Genomic DNA, 25074 nt, shown 5'->3' on the forward strand with positions numbered 1-25074 from the left:
TATTAGTCTGTAGCTTCAAGAACAAGAAGTCTTGTGGCACCTTACAGACTAACAGATATTTTGGAGCATAAGCTTTCGTGGGCACAGACCTGCTTCATCAGCTGCACGGGTAGGGGGGTGGTTTCAGAGGGGTATTTAAAGAGTGGGTTCCCAGTAAAACGGAGGGCCAGAGCTGACAAGGTCTATTCAGCAAGGTGGAAATGGCCCAATATCAACAGTACTTATCAGAAGAGGAAAAAACAAGTCAGATCAGACAGGGGGATGTGAGCCTTTGTCAGAGTCTAATGGGGAGATACTAACACCCAGAACAGAGAAACTGCCTTTGCAAACTGCAAGCCACTCCCAGTCTCTGTTTAATCCATGGTTAATGGAGTCAAATTTGCAAATAAACTGCAGCTCAGAGATTTCTCTCTCCATTTGATTTTTTAATTTTTTTTGTTTCAGGACTGTCACCCTTAAATCTGCCACTGAGTGTCCAGGGAGATTGGAGTGTTCTCCCACAAGCTTCTGTACATTACCCTTCCTGATGTCTGATTTATGTCCATTTATTTTTTTTACAATATATGTCCAGTTTGGCCAATGTAAATTGCAGTGGGGCATTGCTGGCACATGATGGCATATATATTATATTAGTAGATGTGCAGGTAAAGGAGCCCTGATGGCATAGTTGGTGTTAGGTCCTGTGATGATGTCACTGGTATAGACATGTGAGCAGAGTTGGCAGCGAGGACTGTTGCAGGGGCTGGCTCCAGGCCTAGAGTCACTGGTTTGTGATTTGTAGTGGCTGGTGAGGATTTGTTTAAGGTTGGCAGGCTGTCTATAGGCAAGGACAGGCCTGCCTCCCAAGGTCTGTGAGAGTGAAAGATCATTGTTCAGGATGGGTTGCTTATCACTGCTGATGCGTTGGAGAGGCCTTAGGTGGGGGCTGTATGTGATGGTCAGTGGTGGTCTCTTGTTTTCCTTGCAAGGCCTGTCTTGTAGCAGGTGGCTTCTGGGTACCCGTCTGGCTCTATCAATCTGTTTCCTCACTTCCTTAGGTGGGTATTGTAGTTTGAGGAAAGCTTGGTAAAGATCTTGTAGATGTTTGTCTCTGTCTGATGGATCAGAGCAAATACAGTTGTACCTTAGTGCCTGGCTGTAAACAATGGATCATGTAGTATGTCCTGGATGGAAGCTGGAGGCATGTAGATAAGCATAGTGGTCCGTGGCTTTTCAGTATAGGGTGGTATTTATGTGACTGTCACTTATCTGCACAGTAGTGTCCAGGAAGTGAATTTCTTGGGTGGACTGGTCCAGGCTAAGGTTGGTGGTGGGTGGAAACTGTTGAAATCACAGTGGAACTCTTCAAGAGCCTCCTTCCCATGGGTCCAGATGATGAAGATGTCATCAGTGTAGTGCAAGTAGAGGAGGGGCGCTAGGGGACGAAAACTGAGAAAGCGTTGCTCCAGATCAGCCATAAAAATGTTGGCATACTGTGGGGCCACGTGCGTGCTCATAGCAGTGCCACTGATTTGTAGGTATAATTTGTCCCCAAATCTGAAATAGTTGTGGGTAACGACAAAGTCACAAAGCTCCACCACCATTTGTGCCTTGGTCTCATCAAGAATAATGTTGCTAACAGCTACAGAAGAAAAGGACTACAGAAGAAAAGACTGTACACTTTCTAAACTCCTACTTGCTTTAGTGTATTGGAATCCAAGTCCTGAAAGTGTTTTAGTAACTTTTTTCCCCTCTCTCCATTCACTGAATGCCTTGAACTCAGAAATTGTGCAATTTTCAGAACACCCTTTGACACAGTATCATTAACGTCCAACGTCCAGTACTCTTACCTGATCAAAGAGCTCTGTGCCATCTGATCCTGCTGCTCTCATCAGCTCATCCTCGCCTCCTGGGTGATACTCCATATATGGAGTCACATTATATACAAGACCTGCATCAAAGAATGGAGGTATTAATTACAGCAAAAAATGTCTTAATTAAAATGTGTTCTTTAATATTTAACTTAAAGTAAGTAATTTTAATTATTGCAATGCTCTTCAGTCATAGGAAGCAGCAAAAAGATTTTGGCTACGAAATATTATGAAATATGACTATTATACTTCAATCCTCCAGTAACACAAAAGAAACAAGGAGAAAAATGATAAAATGATGCAGACTAGAAAAATTCCATATCCCTACATGTTATACTACAGCTATTTTGATTTATTAAATGCAGTAATATTGGATAGCCTAAAATACCAGTCCTACAAAGACCTAAGCATGAGATGTCGAATTGAAATCTACAGCTCTATTCTTTCCTTTAAGGTTAATCGACTGCTCAAGTCTTGGCAGGACTAAGGCATACATTTTATAATCAAGATCCAACTGTTTTAGAACATTGACTGAAAAGTGACTCAAATTGTCCTCAACCAAAAATATGCCCAGTGTAGAACGCCTGTAAGATGTCTTTATACAGAATTTATCCATGCTAAGCTTTTATAAAAAAAAAAACAAAAAAAAAAAACCCACTGACCTTCTTTACGCCTTCAGCAACATGACATCCTGTTTATTTTAAAAGATTTCTTCTCCTAAATTATCTCCCCACCACCTATAAGGGATTTTGTCTAAACTTTTTTATCTTTTTATTTTTTTACATCTCTCAAAGTTTGCACTCTTACTGGGAATTCCAGACCACAGATTTAACTGCAAAATACTACCCCTAATCCCGTTTACCACTCAACTTGTACAAGCAAAGCAGGGATGATGAAAAAAATAAGTTACATGTGACCACGTAATTAAAGCTATTGTAATGTATGCACAGACATAACTTTACTGTACCCAAACTGAGCGTTTCACCACAGTCATAACGTTCCTTTAACAGAGGTGTTTTGTATGGCATTTATCAGTTTTTTTTTTTTTTACAAGGAAAAAAATATCACAAAAACAAAAGGAAATTCATGTACCTGCAGCTACTTGTTTAACGACAGAATGCTCAGTCATGTATGTCATGCACTCATTGAGGGAAGTGATCCTACAGAACATTTCCAATACATCTTTTACATGCACATATATGCTCAGAGCCAATAAAATCTTATGAACTAGGGGAGGTATGTGTCCCCCTCGTTTAGTGAGTACTTGTAAATAAAGTACTCATTTAATGATGGATGAGTGTACTTTCAATGTAAGGCCTGATTTCTAGAGGTTCATTCACTATGCCAGATCTCTTCAACAGTCATAGCAGCTACTTCTAGCACCTCTGAAAACTAGACCCTAACACATCTCTAGTTTCTATCCACTCGCCCTACTAAGACACCAGATCGACCCTTTGTCCTCAAAAGCTGAGCCATTTTAGCCTAAGTTTATTTCCAAGATTTACACCTGAAAGATACCTGGGAAAGTTTAACTGATACAAAAAATATCAGAGAGGTAGCTGTGTTAGTCTGTATCTTCAAAAACAAGAAGTCTTGTGGCACCTTATTAGACCATGGGTGTCCAACCTTTTGGCTTGCCTGGGCCGCACTGAGTGAAGAGGAATTGTCTTGGGCCGCATATAAAATATATAATATAGTTAATGTATACAAATCACATAATAATGTTAAAAGTTTATGATCTTGTGGGGCCGCATTACTAGCTGTCCAGGGCCGCATGCGGCCCGCAGGCTGGACATGCCTGTTATAGACTAACAGACTCATGCATCTGACGAAGTGGGTCTTTGCCCAAGAAAGCTTCTGCTCCAAAACGTCTGAGTCTGTAAGGTGCCACCGGACTTCTTGTTGTTTTTGATCCAAAAAAAACACCTTTAGTACAGAAACATTTATGAATTCTTTCTGCCTATTACATAAACCTCAAAATTGGAAGATAAGCTAAGCAAGAATTGTCAAAGATGTCATATGATAAATTCTTAAATTTCATCTATTCTAGTATGTATTGAATAAAAATTGTGATTTGCATACATAAACTCTCCACTCTATAAATTAAAGTTTAATGGTCCACAACCCAACCCAAGCAAGCCTATTGCCAAAAATCTCTGACTTGGACTGCATCTACACTATGAGCTAAAATTGAAAATTGATTTTTTTACCTCTGGGTTTTATCCATCCGATTTTGAGCATCCTCACCTTCCCACATGCTCCCGACAAAACTGACTTATTGCTGCCACACACAAGTAGTTTAAAAATCAAGCTTAAATCAAGTGCTGCAACAGTGTATTGTGGGAACCTATCCCACAGTTTCCTGAGCCACACAGCATTCTGTCTATTTTCACTCGTGCAGCATGGGGAAAAAAAAAGTGCCCCGCAAGCTGGTGTGGGTATCTGACAACATCCTCCCACATTTCATTCCCCTTTTTCCCCTGTTGTGTTAAATAAACATCCCTTTTTCCAGACAAGGATCTGGCTTGCTTTTGCAAGAAATGTGCTTTTTATAACTGAGGCGAGGAAGGGTTAGCAAACCTGTCCCAACCGACAGATTTTTGAAAATAGGATGCAAATGCAGCGGATCTTAGCAGGCTTGGATCTAGATTTAGACCTCCTGGCAAAGCAGACCCTCAGAAGAAGAATATTTTTAAGTAGACATGGGTGCTACACTGAAACTACAATGAATCACTGAAACAGGTATGGCTCGGAGCAGCTAAAAGACCCCAAACTATAGCCAGCCCAGAAAATCGTGACTGGCCAGGGAGACCCCCCTACCTGCCCCTATTAGCAGCATGCCTAAGCTTTATGTTTGGACCTGGATCTGGATTTAGGCTTCCTGGAAAAGACGACCCTAACTAGACATGGGGGCTACACTGAAACATGACTGAAACAGTAACAGCTCGGGGCGGCTAAAAGACAGCAGACGCTTGCCAGCCCCGAAAATCATGACTGCCCAGGGAGACGCTTTGATGATGTTTGGACCTGCATCCTGAATCTGGATTTAGGCCTCTGGACAAAAAAGACCCTTAGAAGAAGATGATGTCCAACAGACACGGGTGCTACACTGAAACTCCAACAAATCACTGAAACAGTTACTGCCCAGGTAAGCTAAAAGACCCCAGCCTATAGCCAGGTTTGGACCTGCCAAAAAAAGACCCTGAGAAAAAGAATATTCCTCACTGCAAACCTTACTTCGAGAACTGTGGTAATTGTATAGCTACTACATTGCCTTCATTGCAACATGTACGGCTCAGGGCAGCTACAAGACCCCAGGCTACAGCCAGCCCCGAAAATTGTGACTGCCAAGGGAGACTTCCCCCAAGCAGCTAAAAGATTCCCAACTACAGCCAGCCCCAAAAATCATGACCGCCGAAGGAGCCTTCCCCCAGGTGGCTAAACAACCCTGACTCTAGCCAGCCCCTTGGCCTTTGGATAAAGCCCATACAAAAAATTTGGTCTGAGAGGACAGCACTCTACTGACAGAGTATTTTCTTCTGTTGACTGAAAATTGTGTTCGCTGAGGGAGACATCCTTGGATGGCTGAAAGACCCCAGCTACACCCAGCACCTGAAACTCATGACCACCAAGGGAGACTTCGCCCCAGTGGCCAAAAGACTCCCCAGCTACAGCCAGCCCCTGAAAATTGTGACCCTCACCGCACGCGAGCTGCCTGGCACCTTGTTCAGCTTATGGTTCGGGGTCAAGACATGTGATGTGGCTGGGCGTGGGAAAATTACAGACTGCATGGCACCTCTGGGGGGAGAGGGAAGCGAGGGGATGTGGAGGTCAGGACAAAACGTAAGCAGCTGAAAAGAAGTTTCTCATCCAAGCACGACCCTCACCCACGTGATGCAGGCAAGGGAAAGTTCCAGAATGCATGACGCCTCCCAGGGATGGAAGGTAGGAGTTGTGGGGGGGGGGGCGGGGTGAGAGAACATATAAATGAGTGAAAAGAAGTTTCTCATCCTACCAGACAAGCATGACCCCCACCCCCACCCACCGCCTAGCTGTTACATGGTACGGGGGCTGGGGGCAAGGTCAGCAGCTGACACCAGGCAGCGCAGAAGGAAAAAAAAAACCAAAACAACCAGACAGCTAGCAGGAGTGTACACAGAACCACAGACCCCACAGCCACACTACTAGCAAAGAAAAAGAAAGAAGATTGTTCAGCCTTTCATGACCCTATAGCTATGGGCTGCCAGCTGCCAAATTGAAACAGTGGTTAACAATGATTGGTCAAAGGTAAACAATCAATCAAGACGGGCGACTGGTCAGGTTCACTCAAAGACAACTATATAAAGGACTAGACAGGGAGGACTTCATTGAATCAGATTGTGCACCGATGATGTTACCTCGGATGGTAATGAAACGTTTGCATTTAATTGCCAAGCTCAGAGAACAGCTCTATATTAAATGGAATCTCCTGAGCTCCTAATTTTCTCTTCTAATTCGAAACGGTCTTTCTATTGCCTAATTCCTCCACACCTGAGAGCAGTGGAGATAGAAGAGGCCAGAGTGGAAAACTGTGGGGCACATAAGAGACACATCTGAAGGCTAATGAATTTGATTTAAAGATGTGGCACTTCCTCACTACCCTTCATTTGGAATTTTAAATTCAAACTGAACGCTACACCTGTCAGGTTACTACAATATTGAGATTTCAATATTATGTCGATTTTAGTGCTCCATAAATTGAGCTAATAGAATTTACAGTGAGGACAGGCACTCAGAAAAATCAGGCTAATTGACTTAAAATTGATATTACCTCACAGTGTAGACATAGCTTTTCTGTGTGATCATGAGCAAGTCACTGACTTCCCTGTCACAGTTTCTCATATCTACAGAATAAGTACACTCATTTTATAAAGATGCTAAGGTTTAATTAATAGAATATGTGAATATGAAATGGCATGCAACCCTTTGTTGGAAGGTGAAACAGAAAAGCAAAATATGATGAAGTACTAAGCACACATGCCGACATTACTGGTCCCTAACTAAAATTATGTTTCCTCTGCTATGTGCAAACCAGTGTATATCAAACACTAAACATATTACTATGTACTGTTTAGTTTATACTTTGCTTTGTTTTTACTAATTTCAGTGCCAATATTTCTGGAGGTCTGCATACTGTAGATGTGTCTTGCATAAAATAAAAAAACTGAACTCTGCCTATGGATAATTTGATAAAGTTTTAAATTCAATACGCATAAAAATGATATTTGTGAAATGGATGAACAATGAAAATGCAGCACACTGATATTTGCCAATTTATAAAAGATGATTTTTCTGATGGAATTTGCTAACTACACCATCTTGTGTGCAATAGTGAACACTGCATACAAGGAGGATATTTATTCAGTGAAAACCCAGATTATTAGGATACCATTATTATGAACTAGATGCTGCTGCTACAGTCAGTATGATGTGGCCACCGCTGAGTCCTCCATTTGACCACCACACCTCAATCTCTTATGTCTTACAAGATTCTGTAAACGCATGTCCAACTTCCATCTCACTCTATGCCAAAGGGTGAAGTCCACCTTTCCTCCCAATCTATCTACAATAATAATTCCACAACTGTCACAGAACAGATTCTCTACTTTCATCCTCTGCTGATACCTCTCCCTGACACTGCCCCACACACACCTTCCCCAAATCTATTTGGCATCCTTTCTCCCCAGTATCAAGCCTGTGCTTTATCTACCTTATCAAATCCCTTCACATTTTTGCCACGGCCTCCATCTGCATTCATTTCCTTATCCTAGCCCTATGCCCTTTTCAAGCCACCACTTCTCTGTGCCTATCGCTATAGTCTTCGTTCTATTTCTTGCCATCACTTATGGTTGGAATGATCTCTTTTTATGCACATGACCATGACCCAAGACCTACAGAGACAAGTGAAATATTCCCATTGACTTCAATGGGCTTTGCTTAGGCACCACATGATCAAACACAAAAAACACAAATCAAAATGTATGAGATATACAGTACTAAGTTTTCACACACACACTTAGATATGCAATTAGAACCTTTAAAACATGAAATACTTTAAGGTCCTGAGTACAATGTGACACACACAGGTACAGTATGCCAAACAAATACAGCTGAATCTCAGTAAAATCAACACCTGAGTTATGGACTCACCAGTCAACTGGACACCATGTGGACCTGGAAGTAACCAGACAGCAGGAGACACAAAACAAAAATAGCAGAAACCATAGTACCACCAGGGCTCAGGGCTCCAGCTAGGGGGTAGGGGCAGAGTAGACATACTGGACTTCTCAATCTTGGAAGACCTGTGGCTCTTGGTTTTAGCTCCATCCCCAGCTTCAGCACCAGGGGGAAGGGTTTGAGCTGAGGGGGAGGGGCTGATTTCAGCCCCAGCACTCCCCATATTTGAAGCCTGAACCCCAGTGCACCTCACCCCCAGCTGACACTGGAAGAGGAGACGCAGGGCAGAAGCCACAAGCTCCAGTGGTCTCCCTCCCACCCCAATCTAAAGTTCTGAGTCTTGGTGCTCCCACAGAGCAGAGTCCTCGAGAACCTGCCTGGAGCTCTACCAACCCAAGGTTCAGAAGCCATGATACTAGCCCCTGCAATGGAGCCCCCAGCTCCCCTTCCTGCAGCTGAAGCGCCAACCCGTCCCCCCAACTCTTGACAGAAGTCCATAATTTCATATTCAGATTTATGGAACATTTCAGAGTTGTGAACAACCTCCATTCCCAAGGTGTGTGTAAGTCTGAGGTTCTACTGTAAAAGACCATTGTAGCCTTATAATGCACAATAATTATAATCAACGTAAAATAATGTAACCTTGTAGTTCTGAAGACAATAAGTTAGTTATAATGAACGTATGTTGTGATACTAATTACCTACACATTGCCAGCCTTAGCACCAGGCAGCTTTGTCAACTGAGCTCCGTTTCTGTGTTATGTTGGTGTACAGTCTTCCCCCGCCTTATGAGGGTAATTCATACCCGAAAAACTCCTCTTAGGGCAAATTCTTCTAAGTCGAAAATGTAATTACCATTAATTTCAATGGGAAAAAATTTTATGCGTTCCTGAGCCCCAAAATTTATATCCATTTATGCTAAAACAACACCAAATCCCATTAAAATGAACACAATTACTTCAACAGTTAACATTAGTTATCATAACACAACCTAACAAGGCATTTTCCCTTCATTAATTACTCTACAATATGTTTGTTTACCTGCAGAGACAGGGGAATGGAAATCAAAGAGCACCTGGGAGGGGGGTGCAAAGCTGGGCAGCTGCCCGCGGCTGCAGAAGCAGGGCCGGTGCAAGGGCGCAGGCAGGGCAGAGCAGGGCATGGGGAGGCAGCCCGGCCTGAGCTCAGGTTAGGTTAAGTGGGGAGGGGGCAGTGTCAGGGGCTGGCTGCACGGGGAGCTAGGCAGGCACAGGAGGCCCCCAGTTGGCAAGGGGAGATGCCTTGCTTGTGCGGGGCTGCGCAGCAGAGAGGCTCCGCCAGCAGCGTCTGAGGCGCTAAATGCAAAGGAACGCCACAGGCGGCAAGCAGCGCCCGAGGCATAGCTGTGCAGGGTGGGCAGCGGCAGCCCCCTAGCTGCCCAGGATAGGCTGTGCACCCAGCAGCCATGTCTTGCGGGAGCACCTGGGAGCCCGCGACCGCCGGCTGGGCTGGGGCGCGCTGCTGCTGCAGAGCCAAGGCAGAGACGAAGACGAGCCACAGGTAAAGGCTGGGCCGGGGGCTCCGGGAAACCACCGCCAGGCGCTGCGGAGAGACACGCCAGGCGGGATGCAGCTGTGGGCAGCTGCTGCCTGGAGCCACAGCCTTTCTCCCGCTGCAGGGCATCCGTGTCCTGCTGAGGTGCACAAAATTTAAATTGACCTCGTAAATTCGAGGAAATGCCTCGTAAGACAAGGTAGGGATTTTAAATCAAACTCCTTGTAAACTTGAATGCTCATAACCCGAATGGGTGTATCTCGGGGTATGACTGTATTCTGATGTTAAATTGTAATGCATAGTGATGATAGTATCAGAAAGAAACCCTGATACTCTTCATTCCATGCTACAATTATGTAAATGTGGCGTCACTGTGAATGAGAGAAGGAATGCTTTCAGAGAGAGAGGCATAAAGACCACTGCATACCCAGATGACCAGAGGCAGGGCAGAAGACTCAGGAGCACCAAATAACTACGAAGACTGGACAGAGAAGACTGCACTGGGCAGACTAACAAATCTCAAATTTAGGAACAAACACCCTTAGTCAGGGAACTGATGATAACTTTCCCAGAGACCACCACCCAGGAGGAGTCAGCAGCATATGGGACAACCATCATACTGAAGGGGTCACCATCATACTGATTGCGATGCTAAGGCCTGATAGACCAAAATGCGCAGACTTGAATGGAGGAAAAAACCCTGTAAAGGATGGGGATGTCTTGTTTTATTCTTTGGGTTCCATGATGCTAAGACTAGGAGCACCAGTCTGGACTGGAAAACCCCAACTACTCCTCCTCGCACCTGACTTATCTGATCAACAGGTCAGGGCAACCAACAGACTGGCAATTATAACATCTGCCAGGTGTGTGCACACGTGTGTAAAAGCATATGCTATTTTGTTATACTATCAATAAATGCGGCCTGTTTCCTTATGCCCCTGTAAAAAGATCCTGTGTGCTTCTTTGAAGCATAACACCATTCCTGGAGGAATTTATAGTCAAACATACATTGCATACAAAACATGACAATAGAGAAACAAAGATGGGTTTGTGCAATGTGCATATTACAGCCTATGAGTTTGGAGCAGCGTTTAAAAGTTTCTTAGAGATGGGAAGATATGGAGCCTGATGTAAAAACCAAGAGCTTATTCCAAAGAGTATTTAGGCTTGGAGATGAGGGGAGACAATCGTAACACAAAGAGAGATGTTTTATTTAAAAAAAAAAATAGCCTTTGAACATACAGAACAGGTAGGGTTTTAAAAGGAAATGAAGGCAGAGACAGACATGGCAGCAAGATGAAGTTCTCTAAAAATGAGAACTTTAAAGAATGTTTTAGGAGAAGCAAAGCCAGAATGGGGAGACACTGTGGCTACAACTACACTACAGCAATCTGCCAGCAGAAGTCACTGTTGGATGAGATTTCCCAAGAAAACTTCAGAGTGTGGCCACACACAAAAGCCAGCAGCTGGACTGCCTGGCTGCTCTCTCAACAAAAGAGGCACCTGGAAGCAGAGCAGACAGGGCTGCCCAGTGTTCTGGATGCCCTGTCTGTCGAGAGAAGCCCCCTCAGACAGAATGAGTCAACAGCAGTGGTAGGCCTCATGGCTAAGAGGCAGAATGCTGCCAGCTGAAAGGGCTGAGTTTTGTCAATAAACTGTGGACAAAACACACTTTGTGTGTGGACATTCCATCAGTTTTGTCAGCAAAACTCATTTGTGTAACCATAGCCTGTCAGAATAGCTGGAAAGAAAGATTTTGCAGCTGTGTTTTGGACTGGCTACAGGAAGCAGTTCCTTCTGGAAGAAGGCTGAGATGCAAAAGGTATGAAAGCAGTCAAGCTTTCTTTTACCTATTCTATCACTATACTTTTGCATGTCCTGTACCAGATAAGAGTCAAAGAAGATGCTATTGTGACACAGAAGTTTCCCCCATCTTCTCAAGTAAGTAGTGCTTACCTCAGGGCATTTCCAACCTCTTCTAGGCCTGAAAGTAAGGGACTATGATGGCACACACTTCCATTAAAGACACGAGTTAACGAAGCTTAAGAATTAACAAACTTATGTTTGACGTTTGGTCAGGAGAAATAGTTAGGAAGAGGAATATGAACAATCATGTGCTCAATATACTATTCTCAACTAATCTAAAAAAACAGGACTAAAATATGCTCAGCTCTGTGTGAGTTCTCTAGACCAGGAGTGGACAATTTTTGACGGGGGGCACTCCAAGGTTTTGCTAAGTTGTCAAAGGTTTCACTTTTCTTTGGAGTGAGTGCTGTCTCCGGGACAGCATTTAGGTGCAGAAGAGAGCTCAGAATAGGGGATTGAGGTGCAAGAGGGTGGGGGGGGGGGCCTGCGATCTGGGGTAGGGAATTGATATGCAGGGTCCAGGAGGGGATATGGGTGCAGGAGAGGATTCTGGTTTGGTGGAGGGATGGAGGAGGTTCAGGGTCTGGGAGTGAGCTGTGACCTGGGAAGTGGGAGGAGGGATTGCAGGGGAGTTGGATGGTAATTGAGGGCAGAGGGTTGGTGGGGACAGTGCCAGGGGCATGCTCAGGCCTGTAGGCGCTTACCTAGTGTACAAAGCTCTCCATACAGAACACCCATCTAGTGAAGTATGACAAAAATATAGTGCCAAACACTCCAGCATGCAAGAGACAAGCTAGCACAGTCCATCCTTGGAAGGGACATGGTCTCACCTCACCAGGATAGCCGAAGTGAAAGAAACCACATGCTAAATCTCACTAAAAAAAAACAACAAGGAAGTAAGTATCTGACTACATTCCATGAAGAGCCTGGAAGGCTTTATATTTTCATAAACACAAAGTATTCTGATATTACTGTTCAAGCTGTGCACTTCCTACAAGCAGCTCAGCTTCGCAACAGGCATAAGCTCCATAAGAAGCAACTTACACGGATCAACATTTGAAAGTCACAACTGACAACATGGTAATTTACCAGTGATCCAAATCTTGCTTCGGGGGCCCCTTTTAATGTCTTGTGTGGCAGAAAAATCTCTAATGGATTTGAGGGGATTGGAGGAGGGTAAAGGAGGGAATAAAGTAAATTGGTATCCTTGTAATTTGTGCACTGAAAAGCTTAAAATTATACATGTCCATTTTTGTGTGAATAACCCACCTCTTATACATATCCAACAATCATCTTTTTTACTGTGTTTTGCAAGCTCCTCTTCAGTCACTTCAATTAATCTTCCTTTCAATCCAGTTAAGTCTTTTCCACTTTTAGTTAGTCGAATCCAGTCCATAAGACTTCTGCCTGGTTTTAAAGGGACCTATAAAGAATAAAATGTATGCTAACACTGTCAAATATTAAAGGAAAAGTGAGACGAGCTGGGTGAGATAATATCTTGTATTAGAAAAGTACACATCCAAAAGACTGTTTTGTTTTACAAGAAGGATATGCAGTAGCCTGGGAACATTTGTAGTAGTGGAGATGCTGAAAGCCAGTCCCTTTACCTCTGTCTGCTCACCACCACCACCCCAAACTGGGGACAGGCACAGAATCCAAAGCAGAAGCAGAATCCAAAACCAGCAGCGGGATGGAGTGGTGGTGTCAGAGCTGTGGCCCTAGATGCAGGACCAGGAGACTGGGGAGGAGTAGAGCTGTGGTCCTAGGCACAGCGCCAGCAACATAGCTAAAACTTAAGGGTGCTGCAGCAGCCCCTGCACTCCTAGTTCACACACACATAGCAATATGGACTGAGTGAAGATAATTTTGTTTGTTTTCTCTGCTGCTATACAGAACCTCATGTACCAAAGCAAGACTACTTAGGATAGCTCTTTACTCATTCAAGTGAACTGAATTGGCATCCTCCACTCTCGCCATGCCTTCAACTACCAACATAAGCACCCACTGGGCAGATCCTTACCCAAAACAAACTGAAGACAAATCTTCACTGCAGTAGTGAAGAGTCACATAAGTTTCATTCTGGGAAGTCTATGAATAGCAAAAGAAACAGACCATCCACAGAAACAAGGGAATCAAGACCATAATACTCTCTCAGCAAACAACTTTCACATCCCTCAGAAAAAAAAGGAATCTCAACCCAAATGTGTAGCACTGAGGAGGCTCAAGAAGGAACAGACATCTATTTCTCCTCTATTCAAGCAGCCAGAAAATGTGCATTCCCAAGCTTACCGGTCACAGACTGACCAAAAAGAAAAGTAACAAAGATTTAATCCCCAAGCAAGATCCAGGGACACCATCGTAGTGGGGCTTTCCCTTTCCCAAAAGTTGGAAATCAGGATGGTGTCTCACCTGGGCATCAATCTTTAACTAATTTAATATTAATCTGAGCCCAGCAGGTTTAAACTGATCAAACTATCAAGCCCTACACAAGGCAAGAGAGGTGGAAGAGCCTGTGAGTTTACTGAAGACAGAGGAAAAACAGGAACACTGGTGAATATTGCACAGGGAACCAGAATTTAAATTTTACAGAGACATTTTGCACATCATATGCCTATATAAATAGCAAGCAATCCTGTAGGACCTGCAGACAAACAAATTAACAGTTAGAAACTCCAAATCTGAGGAAGTGGGTCTAACTCACTCATTACCTAATAAATAATTATTTGGTCTTTAAGTGCTAAATAACGAGCAGTTCTATGTGAAGCTACAGCTTAACAGAGGTACCCTCTGCATGCATTAAATATGCCTATATGTTAGGCTCCTAAATAAAGTGAGCCCTATTTTTAAAAATGTTGAGCACACCAAACGAGAAAAATGTCCTCGGGACTTTTGAAAGAAAGGTCCTACTTATACAAGAACATAAACAAGAGTTTTATTGGACATGAAGATGTTTTTGTAGAGTATGAGATGCAAACTATATAGCTAACATTAGGAGATGTTTCCTAAAACAGAGATTACTTAGAAAGTCTAACCAGGAAATAATACCTGTCATCTTCCTCTAAGGAAAAATACAGGTTATCTGGAACCATAAGGATGTTCAGATACCTAACATATGTAACTATGGCCATGTCTACACTAGCCCCAAACTTCAAAATGGCCACGCAAACGGCCATTTCGAAGTTTACTAAGCAGCGCTGAAATGCATATTCAGCGCTTCATTAGCATGCGGACAGCCGCAGCACTTCAAAATTGACGCGCCCATCAGCTCATGGCAATAAAGGGACTTCGAAGTAGGCGGGGTCCTTTCGAAAAGGAGCCCCATTGGGACAAGCCGCACGGCGGCGAAGCGCGTCAATTTCGAAGGGCCACGGCCGCCCGCATACTAATGAAGCACTGAATATGCATTTCAGCACGTCATTAGTAAACTTCGAAATGGCCATTTGCGTGGCCATTTCGAAGTTTAGGGCTAGTGTAGACGTAGCCTATCTGACCTTATCACTGTCACCCAGTTCCTTCTTACCACTTTGCTATTATTAGACTGTTGCATTTTTGTTTCAAGGTTGTTCAAGTAAGCCTAACAACAGCGAATGTATGTTCTTGAATGCTTCTAGCACCCAGCACAACAGTTCCCCCAATAATTGCAAGCTACATGAAATTAAACAAGGAAAAAAAAGCATTAATGCAACATTAAAGTAAAAACAATTAAATCAGAAAACCCCTGAAAACAATTTTATAACATATACATTGATACATACTAAATATAAGTTGTCAAGTATCAGAGGGGTAGCCGTGTTAGTCTGGATCTGTAGCAGCAACGAAGGGTCCTGTGGCACCTTATAGACTAACAGAAAGCATAGAGCATGAGCTTTCGTGAGCATCTGAAGAAGTAAATATAAGTTGGGATTTAATAAAGAAAACTGACAGGAAATAATAAATATGGGTTATAGTTAACACTTGAATTTCTGTAACAGAAATCAATCCAGTCCTGCTTTCTCTCTCTCTGACAGTTGCTAGCACCAAATGCTTCAAAAGAAGGTGTAAATACATTGAAATGGGAAATTATTATACGTCAAGGAGTCTTGTGGAGCCTTAAAGACTAACAGATTTATTTGGGCAAAAGCTTTCATGGGTAAAACCCACTCTGTCAAATGCATGATGAACTCAGTTTTACCCACCGAAGTCCATGTCCAAATAAAGTCTTTAAGGAGCCACAGGATTCCTTGTTGTTTTTGCAGATACAGATTCACACAGCTGCCCCTCAAAGAGCTATAAAATAGTCATTCCACAAGGCAAGAGTCCTTCTTAGCTTGGACCCTGAAACATAGAGAGCGCCACCCTTTAACCTTATAAAACTATTAAAAATACAACATTGTAACCATGAACTATTCTCATTATATACTAGATGCCAAACCCTGATATACTTCAGAAGTTGGAATCTGGTGGCTTTGAGTCTGATAGACCAGTGGTTCTCAACCAGGGGTACATGTACCCCTGAGGTACTCAGAGCTCTTCCAGAGAGTACCTTAACTCAGTGTTTCTCAACCTTTTTGTGAATAAAAAGTGGAGTTATTTTATGTTCAGCTATATTTTTCCTTATCCTTTTTGCATTATCCTAAGTGTGAGGGCAAGTTCATTGACTAGAGGTAATTTCTTCCAACCAGTCAGTTACCCTTAAGTTGTTTAAACAAATGTGTTGCAATGGTAGAAATGTCTGAAAATTGTATGTGCGGGGAGTACTTACTGTTTGTAAAAGGGTGTTTTTAAAAGGGGTGGAAGGATTACAAACACAGGTTAAGAAACAGTGCCACGGGCCAACTGCACCGCCTGCCAATAAGCAAAGACTGTCACCCCTCACTCCCACTCCAACTTCGGCAGCTGTCCTCGCCGCCCCGGGCAGGGACGCTACCCCACAGCGCTGTCTGTGAGCGCAGGAGGACCCCGCTAGCTGCCTGCCTGCCCCCTAGGGAGCCGTGCGGACAGGTGGGAAGGACCCGATGCCCCCAGCGGTGGGCGGGAGCGCACAGCCGGTACCAAGGCGAGGCAGTGCGGCAGCGCCGGGCCCGGCACGGCTGCACCCTGCGGCGTTTCACCGGACCCGCACGAAGCCAAGTCACGAAACCCGGGAGAGCTCTTCCCAGGCTCCGCGCCCCGCGGTTCCGCCCCGCCCCGTACCTTGCTGCGCCCCCCCGCGGCCGCCCGCTGCTGGGAGCCGGACGCGGGGAAGGCTGGCGCAGGGACGTTGAGCATCCCGCTCCGCTCCGCAGCCGCCGCGCCGCTTCCGGGCTCAGCCTGCGCGCCGGGGCACTGCGCAGGCGCGGGCGGAGCCCGAGAAACGACCCGCCTTCTGCCAGAACCGCCCCCTGCGAGGTTCCGGCAACCTTCGTGCGCTTCCTTCACCGCGCGAGCTCGCTGCCCCTCTCCCGCCCCCGGTAGCGTCCTCTGATTGGCTCGTGCCCGGCGGTTATGCGGAGGGCTTTTGGCTAGGAACGAGCCTCTCCAGGTCCCTGGGCAAGGCGGAGACCCTCTGCACCGCGCCTCCTGGAAGGGACGAGGCTGGGGGCAGGGAACCCTCAGGCTGTGCCTACTCGTGCATTCCTCTTTCAAAAGAGGTATGCAAATGAGGTAAATCAAAAATACAAATAAGGGGCAGATTTGCATTGCTGGCACTTCATTTGCATATTGCTATTTCAAAATAGCTTATTTTGAACGAAGAAAACCAGTGTAGACACTGCTCTTTCGAAAGTAAACCCCGTCTTCGAAAGAATCCTTTTTCCCTTTTTTGGCTATGTCTACACTAGCCCCAAACTTCGAAATGGCCATGCAAATGGCCATTTCGAAGTTTACTAATGAAGCGCTGAAACACATATTCAGCGCTTCATTAGCATGCAGGCGGCCGCGGCACTTCAAAATTGACGCGGCTCGCTGCTGCGCGGCCCGTTCAGACGGTGCTCCTTTTCAAAAGCACCCCGGCTACTTCGAAGTCCCCTTATTCCCATCTGCTCATAGGAATAAGGGGACTTCGAAGTAGGCGGGGTCCTTTTGAAAAGGAGCACCGTCTGAACGGGCCACATGGCGGTGAGCTGCATCAATTTCAAAGTGCCATGGCTGCCCGCATGCTAATGAGCCGATGAATATGTATTTCAGTGCTTCATTAGTAAACTTCGAAATGGCCATTTGCATGGCCATTTCGAAGTTTGGGGCTAGTGTAGACATAGCCAAAAAAGGGAAGAAGGATTCTTTCGAAGATGGGGTTTACTTTCGAAAGAGCAGTGTCTACACTGGTTTTCTTTGTTCAAAATAAGCTATTTCAAAATAGCAATATGCAAATGAGGTGCCAGCGATGCAAATCTGCACCTTATTTGCATTTTATTTACCTCATTTGCGTACCTCTTTTGAAATAGGAATGCAACTGTAGACACAGCCTCGGTGTCCCCCAGAGTGCAGGTACCGGCCTAGTGCTGCTAGTACCATGCCAGATAGCACTCCCACAGCAATTTAAAGAGCCTGGAGCTCCATCTGCCACCAGCGATGCACGCTCCTGAGCATTTTGTGCCATGGGAGCCCCGGAGCAAGTGCCGCCTTTGTTCCTCCCCACCCCCGTTGGCTGACCTGAGGCCAAGAGATTTGGAGTGTGTGAGGCAAGGGTGGCAGTGGGCACTGCACTGCCCACGCTGCATCCCCAGGCTCCCACTTGGGCTGTGCTGCTGGGCTCCAGGGGCGGAGCCACGTTGCACATTTTCTCTTCCAGCACCTCTGAATGCTCTCCTAGCTTTCCAGGGCTGGCGTGGGGAGAGATGCTGCAGGAACGAGCAGTCTGGTTGAGGGCTGGTAGTTGGGTTGTAGCTGAGCTGGTAGCCTCCCTCAGCCAGCAGTTCACATGTCACCCATGGTCTGAGGGGGTCTGAGCTAGGATTACCGTATAAAAAGAGTGGTAGCCGTGTTACTCTGTATCTTCAAAAACAAGAAGTCCTGTGTCACCTTACAGACTAACAGATATTTTGGAGCATACACTTTCGTGGGCATTTGCCCATGAAAGCTTATGTTCCAAAATATCTGTTAGTCTGTAAAGTGCCACAGGACTTCTTGTTGCATATAAAAAGAGACACTCCCTCTGATGGGTGTTATCTGTATCAGTATTGACCACCTCACATTGTATTAATGTGTAATAGCATAGATCAGTGTTTCCCAGAGTGTGGTCCCAATCCAGTACTGGTCCTTGGGAAAAAAATACCTGTCCTTAGGAAATACAACTGTTAAAATTCTACTGGTTAAATTGTAATTAAAGTAATAATAAGTTAGGCACTTAAGTATTTTATATCAAGATGTATCTTATGTGCTTTTATTATTGTGAATAAACAATAAATAATGAAAATTTATTCATTTTTCATTCATTTTTTTAATATGTGTTTATATTTTTGGGATGAAAAAAAGGTACTGAAAAAACCTGGGTTCCAACTAAATAAATGTTGGGAAACCCTGATATAAATAGTACATTAACACAACATGAGGTGGTCCATACTGATACAGATACATTCTGTCTCAGGGGTGTGCTCTTTTCTGAATGTTCAGATATGGTAACCCTAGTCTGGACTGAGTCTGGGGCAGAGGTTTAGGGTGCTGTGCTTATCTCATGCGGCTCCTAGCCAGCCAATCTAAGGCAGGCTCCCCAAGTGCTCTAGCCCTGAGCTGCTCCTGGAAGTAGCCAATGTGTCACTGTGGCCCCAGGGGTGGGAGTCCAGCAGGGTTCCGTGCTCTGCCCCCCTCTTATAGAATATTCCTTCATGCATGCTTAGATTAACAGTATAATTGTTAACGCTGAGCTCTAAAATACAATAAATGACTTCTGAATTAGCCCACATTTAAATCAGTGAGGGTAGTTCAGATCTCATATATACTGTTTCAGGCTCTATAGAACAGTGCTTCTTAACATTTTTTTATAAAGTCCCCCCTTTTCACAAAAAATTATAAGTACCCCCACACTTCTCTTTTGCATCCCTAAGGGTATGTGTACCACCAGTTGAGAAATATGGTTCTAAGGTAATCTGAGGTCTTGAAACAAGTGCCATTCAACCTTTCCAGACTACTGTACCCTTTTCAGGAATTAGATCTGTTTTGCATACCACCAAGTTACACCTCACTTCAAAACGACTTACTTAAAATAACATGCGAAAACATCACAGAAGACTACTCATGAAAACTCGCTGACTTTCTACCATCTTATCAAATAAATTAAGTGCAATGGAAATATTGTACTTTACCGTAAGGCATATGAAACAGTCGAAGTAAGTCATTCTCTGAGTTAATGTTTGTCTGAATGAGCTTAAATGGTGCTGACTTTACAAGTGTGTTTTATGTAGCCCACTGTAAAAGTAGGCAAACACCTAGATGAGTTGGTGTACCCCCAAGGGTGTATGTTCCCCTGGCTGAGAAACACTGCTCTAGAAAGGACACACAGCCAGGTCACACTTCGGAGATTTTGAAATGAAGAGAATAAAATGGTTATTTAAAGAAAAATAACATTTTAGTCAAGTGTCTGATCGTGCTATCATTACACTGTGTTGTACCTTATTCTGTGAGTAGTTTCAAGGCAAGCACTGATAGAGCACAGTACTATTCATGTGTGTGGGTGGCACACTTGGGCCCCTAAAGATTATACAGCTATAAATTATGTTAATTCATACCTGCCTTCACATTTGTAGGCTTGTTTTACTGTATCTCAGGCCAAATTCTACTGGTAGCTGTAGCCATGGAACCCCATTATTAAGAGTACAATTTTGCTCCTTACATTTGCTATTGTCTTGTTTACATGCATGATGAGAAACTATTTTATATCATACCCAGCAATATAAGCCCATGTATCTAAATGAGTATGACTTAGTACTCAGGCCCAAATTCAATTCCTAATGTTTATGCTGAGAAAACTATGCTTTCCTTTTTAACTGTGTTCCCATACACATGCAGACAACTTCATGTCATCAGTGAGTATATGATCAAAGCATATTCATTCCATATTAATTCCTTGATATGCACCACATAAGCTATAAAAAGAAAATTTGCATTACATGGTGCAGTGCACTCTATTGCACTGGTTTTTCTACCCAACCGCTTCACTTTTAACTGGTGACGTGAAGAGAATCACATCATTATAAAGCTGGTCTAAAGGAAAGAATAATCATGCAACTTATTTTAAAACTGCAATTTGGAAATGTGTCACTTATAGAGTACAAAGTATAGAAACTAGAACTCTAATATAAAATATGTATTACACCAGGTTTCATGAGAATAATAAATTATTTAAATGTCTGAAGAAGTTAACATGTATACTTTTTCTCCCTTAAAAGCAAAGTGATCATTAGACTAGAAAAGAGAAAGAGAAAGCACTAAAACACCCATAAAATATTTCAGTAATTTAATACTAATAACTTACATTCAAATAAATTATCTTTAAAAATATGATACATTTTTACATTAAGTTTAAATTAGAAAGTTTTAGAAATGGCATTATCACTTCAAACAGTTAGCAGTCAGATTCTATGTCCGAATCTTGCTCTAGTTCAACATTGTCATCTTCAGTGTCTGAGTCTTCATAAAAGGAAATTGTGGCTTGAACGGGGAAGTTTTTCAGAAGTGCTTCAGCTTCTTGATATAAGTAATCATAGCATCTTGACTTGGGCCAAAATAATCTGAAACAAATGCACAATGTTTTGTTTATTATTGTTAGATATTATGATTTGTGTTTCTTACCTGTCAGCCTCCAAGCACAAGAAAGTCTTCTGTTTTTCTAACAGACATCAACTCTTCCCCAAAACCTACACAAGTATCCCTTGATGATTCAGCATTAGGAAAGGTTTCTTTTACATCTAAATAGCTGATAAATATTTTGAAATTTAAAATTTGCCAAAAATCCAGATACAACTGAAGTTTTAAATATACTACCATACAAAATGTGCCATCAACAATTAAACCGAATCCTCAGACCCACTTCTGTAACTCAGTCTCCCTGCTACCCAGTTAAATGAAGTTCTGCAATGTAGTCCAATGACTGTTTAGTCATTGGAAAGATGAACATAAATGATGTGGATTGCTTTGTAACTCAGGGCCATATTCTCCTCTCACAGCAGTGTAAATCAGAATAAATTTTACTGAAGTTAACAGTATTACAATTGTGTAAATCTGATGTAAGAACAGAATCAGGCCCATGGATTTTACCACAGAACTCAATAGTTTGAATTTATAAGAAAACAAAGCACTAGGTTTGATTTTCCCCTTACTTCTGTGATTTCACTGATTCAGAGATCCTGATCTAGACCAGGGCATATGATATGCATTGTGTTTGCAAAGGTGAAGATAAGGGAATGATAAAGCTTAAATGTCCCTTGAAAACTATATGGGTTTGCTTTGCATATGCAATATTGTTTACAGTGCATTATGTATATACAGTATGTGGACCTTTTCATTTGACTCTTGACAGTATAGCAAGGTTTATACACATTTACAATAAAACAGAGTTGAAAGAGAAAGCATTCAGAGCAAGACTAACTTCCCAGGATGAAATTAGAATGTGTATTTTCTTCCCACTTGTGGATTGCATTCTAATCTAGTTTTTCAAACTGCTTTCCTATATTAGGTTTACAGATTATAAACACCAATGATTTACAATTAGACATTTTACTACCTTAGGCAAGGACATCCAACTAATATAGTTTACACTAACAACAAATTGCAAGCAAAAATGAGTGATTAAAAAGAAAAGAAATGAGATGTTAAAGTTTCCAAAGATAAAAATAGTTAATTTGTCATCAGCACCAATTAATACATTTCCCTATGTAATGATTAATAAACAACAGTTATATATCATCTGTAAAAGAAACAAATTAGTATTTAAAGAGTCTTTTACATATTCAGAAACACGTTCTAACTCAGTTGTAAATAATGAATTATACTAGGCTACATCTTTCTCCTAAACAATGCCTCCTTTTCACTTGATTACTTAATATCCCATTTCCTGTTCACTTTTATGAGGAAAGCCATCATCCTCCCTACATGCTTGAATGTACATAGTCCCACTCAGATACATTCATGTGTGCACAGAATTGGGGCCTAAATTTGTATACCTACCCAAAATACTAATTTGTATTATTAAAGTCTACTTTCCTAAATCACCTGGATACTGTAATGCTTAGTTCTCACTACAGGCAACACATAGCTCCACCACAGTTACAGGTATAAATAATCTTTACTTCCTGACCTGAGCTGTTAGCAGCATTGTGTGCTATCAAACAGCTGTCAAATTCCACCTCAGGGCTGCGTGAGGAGAGTGCTGTTTGAAAAATGTAAAAAGCCTTTGGATCCTCTGGAATAAAAGCAGCTTTATAAATGCAAGTTATCATTAGTATGATAATTATTAACATTCACTTTGGTAGGCCACAATCCAGCTAAGCACTTAAGCACCTACATACTTTCAAAGGTGTGAGTACTTTCATTTCTATCAATAGGACTACCCACACTGTTTAAAAGTAAGCAGGTACTTAAGGGCTTTGCTTACAGGAGCTAAAATGCACTACACATTCTGGAAAAGGTTTCTGTACTCCTTACTCAACTGGTTTCAGACCGTACATATGACCACAAATACATTTGATGGTATGGGGGAGACTAACGACCATAATATATGCTTCAGAAGCATACAACTGTAAAACTAATTATCAGGAGGGTCACTAGGATCTTGTTATGCTTTGAATAGTCTACTTACCTCACTGGATGTGTATATTGGGTAAGTTTTCCTGACGCTTCTGTCATCCCATATGGAGTATACAGCTAGGAATTTAAAAGAGACAAAATTTACATGTAAATACAACATGACAAACATGTGTTAAATACAACATGACAAACAGTAAAGGTTGATATTCTGGACTGGTGCATACTCTTGGTTTATTAAATTATCCACGGCCAGATAACCTCGGAAATGCCCTTTCCTACTGCTGCAGATTAGTTCCCAAGATATTTTGAGGAGATTAATAATTTGTGGCTGTGAGGCTTCTCATTGATTTATTGAGACAGGGGTGAGCAAACTTTTTTACCTGGGCCCCACTTTTCATCCGTGCAATTAGTAGCCTCCCACCCCCACCCCTAGTCTAATGTAATCCAGATGGATGGAAATTTTGGCTATGCTCATATGAAAAAAATCTTTCTGGCACGTGTAAGAAAATAAGTACATAAAATATAAAATCTTTATTAATCAGTATATAATTGTGAATATGCACAGAAAAACAGTAACCTATGTCAACAGTTTTAATGAGATGGAGGAGCCTGAGAGGCAGCAGCTGACTGGGCTCTGCCCTCCCCTTACAAAATGTCAGGCCCCCTACTTTTTGCTCCCCTGTGCACAGACCTGCCCAGTATCCTGAAGGTGTCAGATGGAAGAGAACCTGCGTGGTCCTCCCCTTCTCCCTGCCAGGGCAATATTACTGCCAGATTTGAGACACTCACCACACTTGGCTTTCTTGTCAGCTGTCTCTCTGCATCCCGTGGGGTGGGGATCCAAGGCCTCCAGAATTCCCCGGACCTGCAGAAGCAAGGACACAGCCAGTTAAACGGAGAGGATCACTCACCTAACTCCGGACGGGTGGCCCAGTTTCCACAGCGCGGTCGGTGGAAGAGGAGGCGGCTGATCACGAGTGCAACTGATCTGCGGCAAGGAGGGCGCGGTGGGTGCGCTGAGCTGGAGGAAGTGCAGATACCCGGCTTGGCCCGTGGAACAGCCGGGGGAGCTAAGCCCCCTCGCGGGAGGGCAGCACCAGCAGCAGGGGCGTGAGCGCTCCATGCCCCGCCGCTCCAGCAGGGGATGCGACCGCAGGAGGGGTGCAGCTTTACGGACGATGCTGAAGTCGCTCAGTTCTCCTGCCAGCCTGAGGCAGAGGGACCTTTATAATCCCCGGCTTGTGGCTGTGGAGGAGCCCACCTCCTCCCTGTCGTTTGCTAGTCGCATAAACAAAAAGGCTTCGCGGGAAGGCGCATCAGTGTAAACAAGGAGCGTGGGCGCGTGCAAGTCCCAAATGGCCCAGGGAGAGATTTGGCAAGTCGGTGTTAATCGCACTTGAACAGACACGGTTGCTGCTGTGAAAACCACGCTCCCGGGCTGGGAAAGGGCGAGTGTGGGAACGACTGCTGACTCCCCCGGGTCCGGGTACTTTTTGCAATAAATGCTGGGGCTGGGCAGCCGGTGAAGAACTACTTTAGCTGCTCCCACGCAAGCGAGTAAAATGTTTGGGGCAAAAATACCTGACTGTTTGACTAGACGCTTTACTTACCGCTCAGGAGCTGACCCATCCTCCTTTAGCAGAAATAAAGGAACGGACAATGAAAAATGAGGCCTTTGAAACATTTTATTTATGCCCTCGATGACAAACCACACTTAGACATTGGATCACATGCTTTCTCTTCTACAAGTCTCTGATAGGTAAAATATAGCAGCCCTCGTAATTCGGTTTACTTTAATGTTTTAATTTCTTTTGACTAACACCTGTCCCTCTCAAAGCAGCTCTGGCAGGCCAGCTTTCAGTGTGCAATCTTATCTAGCCACAATGTAGCTTTGTAAAAAATATAATCTTAA

The 25074-nt window shown here is 43.4% G+C and overlaps 2 protein-coding genes across 3 annotated transcripts in view; both read right to left on the reverse strand.

Annotated features, from left to right (window-relative positions):
- Positions 1-16741, reverse strand: part of CYB5R4 (cytochrome b5 reductase 4) — a 71725-nt gene extending 54984 nt beyond the window's left edge. For both annotated transcript variants that reach the window (XR_012644819.1, XM_074988858.1), the window contains exons 1-3: positions 16638-16741; positions 12735-12888; positions 1830-1930 (exon numbers count right to left, since the gene is read on the reverse strand). Coding sequence is in view for 1 of the 2 variants with exons in the window: in XM_074988858.1 (XP_074844959.1) it covers positions 1830-1930; positions 12735-12888; positions 16638-16712 (330 nt within the window). In the remaining variant the exon portion in view is untranslated. The remainder of the gene's footprint in view (positions 1-1829; positions 1931-12734; positions 12889-16637) is intronic.
- A 4241-nt stretch (positions 16742-20982) lies between these two features.
- On the reverse strand, positions 20983-24285 carry RIPPLY2 (ripply transcriptional repressor 2). Its single transcript, XM_074988860.1, has 4 exons — positions 24203-24285; positions 23952-24027; positions 23215-23279; positions 20983-21148 (listed from the first exon to the last, which is right to left on the reverse strand). Exons 1-4 carry the CDS (start codon positions 24283-24285, stop codon positions 20983-20985), a joined length of 390 nt encoding a protein of 129 aa, XP_074844961.1.
- Between the last annotated feature and the right edge of the window lie 789 nt (positions 24286-25074).

The sequence above is a fragment of the Carettochelys insculpta genome, chromosome 3 (genome assembly GCF_033958435.1).
Source record: "Carettochelys insculpta isolate YL-2023 chromosome 3, ASM3395843v1, whole genome shotgun sequence".
NCBI classification, from domain to species: Eukaryota; Metazoa; Chordata; order Testudines; family Carettochelyidae; genus Carettochelys; species Carettochelys insculpta.